At 39.9% G+C, this 9175-nt stretch overlaps 1 protein-coding gene across 1 annotated transcript; it reads left to right on the forward strand.

Annotated features, from left to right (window-relative positions):
- The first annotated feature begins 59 nt into the window (after window positions 1-59).
- Window positions 60-4157, forward strand: cybrd1 (cytochrome b reductase 1). Its single transcript, XM_079880273.1, has 4 exons — window positions 60-324; window positions 1291-1499; window positions 3466-3620; window positions 3754-4157. The coding sequence occupies exons 1-4, from the start codon at window positions 138-140 to the stop codon at window positions 4013-4015; spliced, it is 813 nt and encodes a 270-aa protein (XP_079736399.1). The 5' UTR covers window positions 60-137; the 3' UTR covers window positions 4016-4157.
- The last annotated feature ends 5018 nt before the right edge of the window (window positions 4158-9175 follow it).

Consider the following 9175-nt stretch of genomic DNA (forward strand, 5'->3'; position numbering starts at 1 on the left):
CGGCAATGTTGCCCAGACAGGCAGCTTCCTAGTATTTGAGACAGCCTCTTGTTTGGGTGAGTAAGTCAAACGTGATCCAGCCCCCCGCCCGAAGTGCCTCGTGTCGTTGCTCTGCTGTTCTTCACACTGCGAGGAGGATGGACAACTACAAGCAGTTTCTTATTTTCTTCCTTCTGGCGTTGGCGGTCGGTTTTGGGTCGATTGCCTTCGTTTTAACATGGGTTTTGCACTTCAGAGAGGGGCTCGGGTGGGACGGAGGAGCGGCTGAGTTTAACTGGCACCCGTTGTTAATGGTGATCGGGTTTATTTTTCTTCAGGGAATCGGTAAGGAGTTTGAATGTTTACATTTCATTCAGCAACCAGAGGTTCACATTCCCGAGTCTTTAATCTCGATTTAAAGTAACAGTAGCCTACATAAATTAGTCATGTGTTAATCCACAAAAAATAACCAAAGTAACAATTTAGTTATCTTAAATGAGATGCTTTTTCTCAGAGGATTTAGCGATACAGACGCAACATGTTCGCGCAACATTCGCTATGCGGTAAAAAGAAGAAGCGAAAATAATGCAACTTTTTGGACACAGATTTGAGAAAGATCGAGACTGTCTCAAAACATACTGAACTTTTGTTTTAAATTCTAGAAACAGATGCAAATACAAACACCTTGAGCTTTAAAGTAAAAAAAAAAAACGTAAAGTCAGATATCTAAATGAAGGATATTTATAAGAGGACAAATAAAAGACAATGTATATAAAGAGGAACATAAGTACGATACATGTTTTATAGGGAAGCAATACTAGACAAGAGGCAGATAAATAGAAAATAAATATTCAGTCAATATGAGAGAAGCCGTTACAATGGAATCGTCAGTATTGTTTCAGGAATGTATCAATATTTTATTGCACGTTATACAAAAAGGTTTGGCATTAGTCTACCTCAATCAAAAAACAAAAAAAAAAAAAAAAAAAAAAAAACACTTTATTCAATAGCGTAGGAAGTGAGCCTATAAAGTTCTGTTTATGGATGAAAAATTTGCCAAACAAAATAAAGTTCCGGGAACGTTCCCCTAACCTAAAGGGAACGTTCTATTAATGTAAAAAAAAAAAAAAAAATACTAGCCAACAGGGAGAATGTTAGAATGTTTGGTCTGGGAACCTGAAAGTAACGTTCTGGGATCCAAAAATTGTTAACTGGGTTAATGTTTCATCTTCGTGACCACAAAACGTACTGAACTGCCTACCTACAGGACGTAATGTAGCTCACTTGTTTCTTTTTCTTTCTTTTTTTCAGCAATTGTTGTGTACCGACTGCCATGGACGTGGAGGTGCAGCAAGCAGATGATGAAGTTTATCCACGCAGGGCTGCATGTTCTCACCTTCATCTTAGCTGTCATTTCTGTGGTGGCTGTGTTTGATTTCCACAATGCAAAGAATATTCCTAATATGTACAGCCTGCACAGCTGGGTCGGCCTGGCTGCTGTCATACTCTACTCAGCACAGGTATGGTTTCACACACACACTGGTGCATCTTCCGTTTCAACCAAAGGGGGCTGTTATCACACACATTTGCAGCATCCAGTCTTACTTACATCAAAAACAGTCACAATTATGCAATTTAATTTAATTTAGACCATTTTCCACTCTTTTTCCACCCACTCTCTGACTGGTAAAATGTAATGATACAGGCTGTTTTTGCTACAGTGTCTTTGAGATTTTAATAACAGTATGTAAATTACATTTGTTATGATTGGCTGACCCCCATATATCAGCATAGATCAAGGGTTTTCAATCTTTTAGATGTCCCAAATATGATCATCCTTGTGCGAGGGAACCCCAACCTAAAAGGCAGCTATATATTTCCATATATAAAGTCCAAGTTTATACAGTGATTTATTACATAATAAAAATGTGTAAAATATTATTTGAGGAAAAAAAGAGTTTATTTTGCATTACACTATGATTAGATGTTAGATGCATTATGTTTGCATGTATGTGTGTATTTATAAAAATTTTATATTATATCAATTCATTTATTTATTTTATTTACTCTTGTTTTTTTATTTATTATTATTATTAGTTATTATTTTGGGTTCCCACGGGTCCTTGAAATCCTTGAACGTTTGTGAATCTGAAAAAAAAATAAAAAAAATAAATCAAGGCCCTGGAAAGTTTTTGAAAATTAACATACATAGATACAGGTCCTTGAAAGTGCTTGAATTTATTTTGTGCAAGAAGTTTTCTGGAAAAAATTCCATTATTATTCCCTCCGGTCCACTAATGTGTTATTACGCCAACACTTTGTGGCCTATGCATACTAACTTGCTTGATTTACGTTAGTTATGCACATTTACACGTTATGTTAATTGTTTCCTGCGTGAGGTACTTTGTGTTGTACGTTGCCATGACGTTGCTACAATTGTGCCTCGACGTTTCACAGACACACCGTGAAACATTGCAAAAATAGTCTGAAACCGCTGTAACTGATGCCTGGAAAATGCAATTTTTAATGTTGTTTATCCATTCATGGCCTTATGGTAATGTCCCATTTTGGAATGTTTTATAATGTATTTGATCTGCACTATGTTGTGATAGGCTATGTTTTCAGTGCTTACACTAAACCCAATTATGTTCAGTCAGTGACTGTATTTTGTGTTCAATAAACATAAAACATTTGTGATAATCTGTAACCCAAATATTTTATTGAATGTAATATTGAATTGCTTTGCTTGTTAAAATAATGTAAACCCATGAGGCAAGAAAAACTTAAAAGCATATTCATATATCTTAAAACTTCTGGTTACATGAGCCTAAGCTCTTTTCAATACAAACCATGCAAAAGTTAATATCAGATCATTTAGAATACAGTATAGGATGTACAGAATATTCAGTTTTATGCAAAATAGAAATACAACAAATATAATATCAGATCAACAAAAAAAAAATGCTTTTTTGCATAGTTGTGTTTGACACATGTCTGTAACAATGTATCTTACAAGGTAACATGGTGTAACCTTGCTCTCACTTGAAATGTCTGCCCACATTAAGTCCTTGAATTTGAGGGTATTGGACCTGGAAAGTCCTTGAAAGGTCCTTTGAATTTGAGGTTAACCAAGGTGTGGGAACCCAATTTGTTTTTCTCTAAACTTTGTCATGGATTCCCTAGCACTCCCTTGTGGCCCACTTGGGATCCCCAATTTGAATGTTCATCAGGACAAATGTTCTGGATGGCCTTGGGAGGGAGTTTTGTATTGTGAATCTTATGTCTACAGAACACAACAAACTCTTTTACTTCGAAAGGACAGAAGATCCTGTTCTTTATACAGCCCTTTAAAGGATTAAATAGAAACATAATTGTTTGTTCATCACATAGTGATGTATCAATATTTTATATTTTAATAAATCTTTGTAACATTTATGTTGTCAGAGCTCTCTGAGGTGTGATGTGTTCTTCTCTCTCATGAATTAGATAGTTATGGGCATCGCCGTCTATCTGATACCTGCAACTCCAGTGTACGTGCGAGCAGCTCTCATGCCTGTGCACATCTACAGTGGCTTGTTCATCTTCACCAGTGTAATTGCCACAGCTCTCATGGGCTTCACTGAGAAACTCATCTTTGGCCTGTAAGTACAGCTTCACACACAACACAAACCATACAAATGCAAATGCACATTGTGTCATGTGCGTTTTGAAAGACGAAGCAAATTTGCATTTAGTAGAGGTCTCTTTCTAAGTGTTGTTTGTAATGTCTTCCAGGAAAAGCCCAGCTTATAAAGACTCTCCACCAGAAGCCGTTTTAGTAAATGTTATTGGGCTGCTTGTTACTGCATTTGGTGGTCTTGTTCTCTGGATTACAACTCGCCCCTCTTGGAAGAGGCCAACAGAAGGAATCGCACGATCTGTGGGCAGTAGCAGCACAAGCCAAGAGGACTTCAAAACGGACACAGCCGTGACCACAAGAACACACCTAGACCTCGAGACACGCAGACGTAACGGAAAAGCAGAAGAGTCTGGATGAAGCTTTTCTAAGGAAGAGTTTAGAAACAAGTTTGGATTTTACTATCCATTTAATATAATCTCAAAGCAAACAAAATGCTGAAATCTCTGCTGTTGTGTAAGTATGTGAAGGGCATTTTAAACTGACAACTCTGTTTGTGCTGTAGGGCTGTGAAAACGATTTATTGCGATTAATCGCATCCAAAATAAAAGTTTGTGTGTACTGTGTATAAATATTTTGTATATATATACACACACACATGCATGTATATATTTAAGAAATATCTGCATGTATATACTGTGTGTGTGTGTGTGGGTATATGTATGTATATATATATATATATATATATATATATATATATATATATATATATATATATATATATATATATATATATAAATAATTTAAAAATAAATATTTTATATACACATTACTCATTATACATACATATAAATATGCATGTACGTGCATTTATACAAAATAATTATACAAAGTACACTCACATATTATGTAAACACAAACTTTTAGTTTGGATGCCATTAATCATTTCACAGCACCTATTGTGCTGTAATATCTCTTCTGTGTATGAAAAGAGATGCATGTAGCCTACTGTCCCTGCCTGCTGCTTTAAAAAGTTTTTTTTTTTTTTTTTAGATATTTTAAAGTATGTTGCCTATTATATTAACATCCAACACACTATACATTAGTTAAGTTCAATGACGTTATACTGCATTATTACAGTAATAAGTGTTTATATTACTCCTGATTGGCCCATTTTTATATTTTAAAGATTGTGCTTGAAATGTTCTGTTTTAAGAAGCAATATGCTATTGGTATAGACATAAAAACAAGTAAAACTTACAATAACATTTCTGTATAATTGTTGGGACATAACAAAACCAAGATTTGTATTTTTTATTATCAAAACTATCATTTGATGGATGTTTTTTGTATGAAACACTCAAAATCATTAAATATTTTAGCATATTTGACGTTTTTTCTCCTCTGAAATTTAAGTATGAGAGAAACTTCATACAATAAAACAATAAAACCTGCTTTATTTAGGAAGCCAATAGAATGGTTGGATGAGTGACCAATTAATAATCTGCAAAACATGCCTATTGTATGAATGATCATATTGTCTTTACCTGCAGTACTGAGCAGTCCATAAGCAATAAAGAGCTGCATCATCGTTGAGGTGTGAGAAACAAATACAAGTAATTCATATTCAGTTTGGTCCTTGCAAACCCGTTTGATCGATTAGTTCAAAAGAGAGATTAATTCGTGAATTTGGCATCGCTTGTTGTAATAAACGGCTGATATATATTGAAAAAAATAGTCATTTCGATATGATCTCCACTGTCAGACAAGAATTTATTCTTCACTGGGGGCCCGTGGTCTGCATAAGCACAATAATAAAAACAAAATTACCTCCAAAAGAGACTGTGAAAGTACCACCATAAGTGTTCTGTACCTGCTCATGTGACGCATCTAATCTAAATAAAAACATTCTGCTCGTCTTTAGCTGATGAGCGCGAGCATAGAACGTTGACAGTAGCTTAAATGATGTAATAGAACACATCACTGCGTCACACAGGCCAACAGCTGTAAAAGAGCAAGAGAAACGTACTCAGTTACTTGCGGGAACGAGTATTGCGTTGCTAGACGCTATGGGAAAACTCCTTTTCTCCAGAATATTGAAGCCTTTATTTTAAAACGCAGTGCAGCTGCACAGCCAGCACAGTGCAGAGCTATATGCGTGCTGATTGGCTGAGCTGCGGGAACTGCACGAACCTATGGTGAGGCGGCGTGGCTGTGCGGACCTATCAGGGCGTGTCCCACCACCAGCGAGCTGAGCCCGCCAAAATGGGCGGAGCTACTGACTATATCAGGTTTCGACTGAATTCGACAATTCGACTGAAGCGACAATACCTGGACGTGAAGCTTAATAGCACGGCCGTCTACACAGTAATTCTCGGAATCGAGGTTACGTGAGTAACCGAGTACGTTCCCTTTCGAATACGGTTCACTCGTATTACGTCGCTAGACGCTATGGGAACCCAATTCAATCACGCCGTGCTATTTTAGCTGACGACTTCGCTCTGAACTCCTGCCTGAGGCTGCAAGAGCAGAACTTTAAGTCAGAAGTCCAACGGGGCCCAGACAGATGTCGGAGCCCACAGAAGGGATACCTAGTGGTTTGGGCTCTTTAGAGGCCAACTCCCACTTAAATAGAAAGGACTCGTGCCTGCAGAGCCGGCACCTCCAAGTTGTAAAACCTCACAAATGTGGACGGCGAAGACCAGCCGGCCGTCGCATAAATGTCTTCAATTGGTACACCACTGGACCATGCCCATGAAGAGGCCATGCCCCTTGTGGAATGAGCCCTGATGCCTATGGGGCATTGAAGGCCCATTGAGGCGTAGGCCAAAGAGATAGTATCTACTATCCAAGGTGACAATCTTTGCTTTGTGACCTTTGGTTTGGCCGCCGAAGCATACAAAAAGCTGTTCCGACTGCCTGAACAGGGCAGAACGCTCTATATAAAACGGGCAGAGTAGACTTAATTCTCTATCATCTTCCGACAGGGGAAGGGCAGACAGCGAAATGACCTGGGCTTTGAACGGAATTGAGAACACCTTAGGTACATAGCCATGTCTTGGTTTGAGGACGACTTTGGAGTCGTTGGGCCCAAACTCAAGGCAGGAAGCGTTCATGGAGAGCGCTTGTAAATCGCCCACTTGCTTGACCAATGCTGGGGCTAGCAGGAGTGCGGTCTTTAGCAAAAATGGCTTTAAGTCAGCCGACTGAAGCAGCTCAAAAGGGGGTCCCCTAAGGGCCCTGAGGACCGTGGATAGGTCCCATGAGGGTATAGAGGGAGGACGAGGCAGGTTCAGCCTCCTGGCCCCCTTGAGGAAGCGTACGACCAGGTCGTTCCTTCCTAAGGATTGGCCGGCCACAGGAGGATTGAAGACTGCTATTGCCACCACGTATACTTTGAGCGGGAATACGTTATACGAGCGGGTATGACCCGTGTCCATTAGCTCTTGTAGAAAAGAAAGTACCAGTGGTACTTCATATGAGTAGGGGTCTAGGTTCCGAGCTGAGCACCAGCTGGTGAACACTGACCACTTAAGGGCATAGAGGTGTCTCGTGGACGGAGTTCTAGCCTAGGTGATAGAGCTTAGGACTCTTTCTGGGAGGTCCCCGGGTATCCGTTGAGGGGCCATACATGGAGGGCCCACAAGTTGGGACGGGGATACATGACTGTCCTGTTCGCCTGAGTGAGGAGGTCCTCCCTCTGCGGTATCGGCCAGGGAGCTGTCTCTAGCAGCTGCATCAACTCGGGGAACCATGTTTGGGTCCGCCAGAGAGGGGCTATTAGGAGGACTGCACGCTTGTTCTCCTTGATCTGTTCGATGGCCTGAGGGAGCATTGAGACCAGAGGGAATGCATAAAGGGGACGACTGGGCCATTTTTGGGCCAGCGCATCCCTGTTCTTTGAAAAGAATGTTGGGCAGTGAGAGTTGTCTTATGAGGCGAGGAGGTCTACCTCTGGCCTACTGTTTTGCTTAAGTTGTGTGTGCCCGAGGTTGCACCCTTCTTAACACACAATAAACTGTAGTTTGGCGTCTGGCATTGTTCCAGCAGAATTAAAATGGCTGCGGTGACCCCCATTCTTAAAAAAAACCAGGCCTAGACCACCTAAATATGGACAATTACAGACCAATATCCAACTTAACATTTTTAAGCAAAGTCCTTGAAAGGGTTGTTGCTTCACAATTGCGATCACATTTGGATGGTAATGGTCTTTTTGAACCTTTTCAGTCTGGTTTTCGCCCATCACATAGCACTGAAACTGCCCTTCTTCGGGTGGTTAACGACATTCTTTTGTCCATGGATTCAGGGCTGATAAGCATCTTGGTGCTCCTTGATTTAAGCGCTGCTTTTGACACAGTCTGCCATGAAATAATGATCTCTAGGCTTTCTGATATCGGCATCACTGGCTCTGCTCTTTCCTGGCTCATTTCCTACATCAGCGACAGAAAGTATTACATCACTATACAAGGGTTTAGATCTGCCACTGCTTCACTTACACAGGGTGTTCCTCAAGGTTCTGTTCTTGGCCCACTATTGTTCATCATCTACATATATCCACTTGGTGACATCATACACAGGCATGGACTTAAATTCCATTGCTACGCTGATCACATTCAAATCTATCTTACCACCAGCTCTGATAGGCCATCTCTGCCTGACTCACTAACTGCATGTATCAGGGACATCAAGCATTGGATGTCCTTGAATTTCCTCAAATTAAACGATAAGAAAACCGAGATATTAGTGATTGGTTCAACTGCCTCAGTCAAAAGGATGGACCAGTCCTTTGATATTGATGGAATTCACGTTAAGCCTTCTTCATCAATTCGTAACATTGGTGTCTTATTCGATCCAACTCTATCTTTTGGCTCTCATATTTCTTCTCTTGTTAAAAACTCTTTTTTCCATCTTCGTAATATTGCTTGTCTACGATCTTCTCTCACTTTAGCCGATGCTGAAACATTAATTCATGCATTAATCACATCACGCCTGGACTATTGCAATGCCTTATTTCTTGGTCTTCCCAAAAAACTTATTTCAAGATTACAGTATGTTCAAAACTCTGCAGCAAGAGTTCTCACCTCCACTAGGCGTTCTGCTCACATTACTCCTCTGCTTCATGACCTTCAATGGCTATCTGTGGCATCACGTATCCACTTTAAGGTATTGCTCTTAACGTTCACAGCATTAAATGGTCTTGCTCCCCAATACCTGTCTGACCTACTCTACCCTTACCACCCTGCCCGGTCCCTTAGATCAGCTGAACTTGGTTTATTGTCCATCCCTCGTTTCCGGTTGTCTACTGTAGGTGGAAGGTCATTTAGTGTTAATGCTCCTCAATTGTGGAATTCGCTACCTCTTACACTACGTAATACCTCATCTGTGGCTACTTTCAAGACCCAGTTAAAAACATATCTATATAACATGCATTTTGGATAATGTGACTATCTGTATCCTATGTGACTGTAATGTATGTGTGGGGGTTTAAATGTATTGTAATGTACAATGTAAAGCGACCTTGAGCTATGGAAAGGCGCTATGTAAATAAAACTTCTTCTTTTCTTCTTCTGCCCTCCCGAA

Source organism: Squalius cephalus (assembly GCF_949319135.1).
Source record: "Squalius cephalus genome assembly, chromosome: 9".
In the NCBI taxonomy this organism is placed as follows: Eukaryota; Metazoa; Chordata; class Actinopteri; order Cypriniformes; family Leuciscidae; genus Squalius; species Squalius cephalus.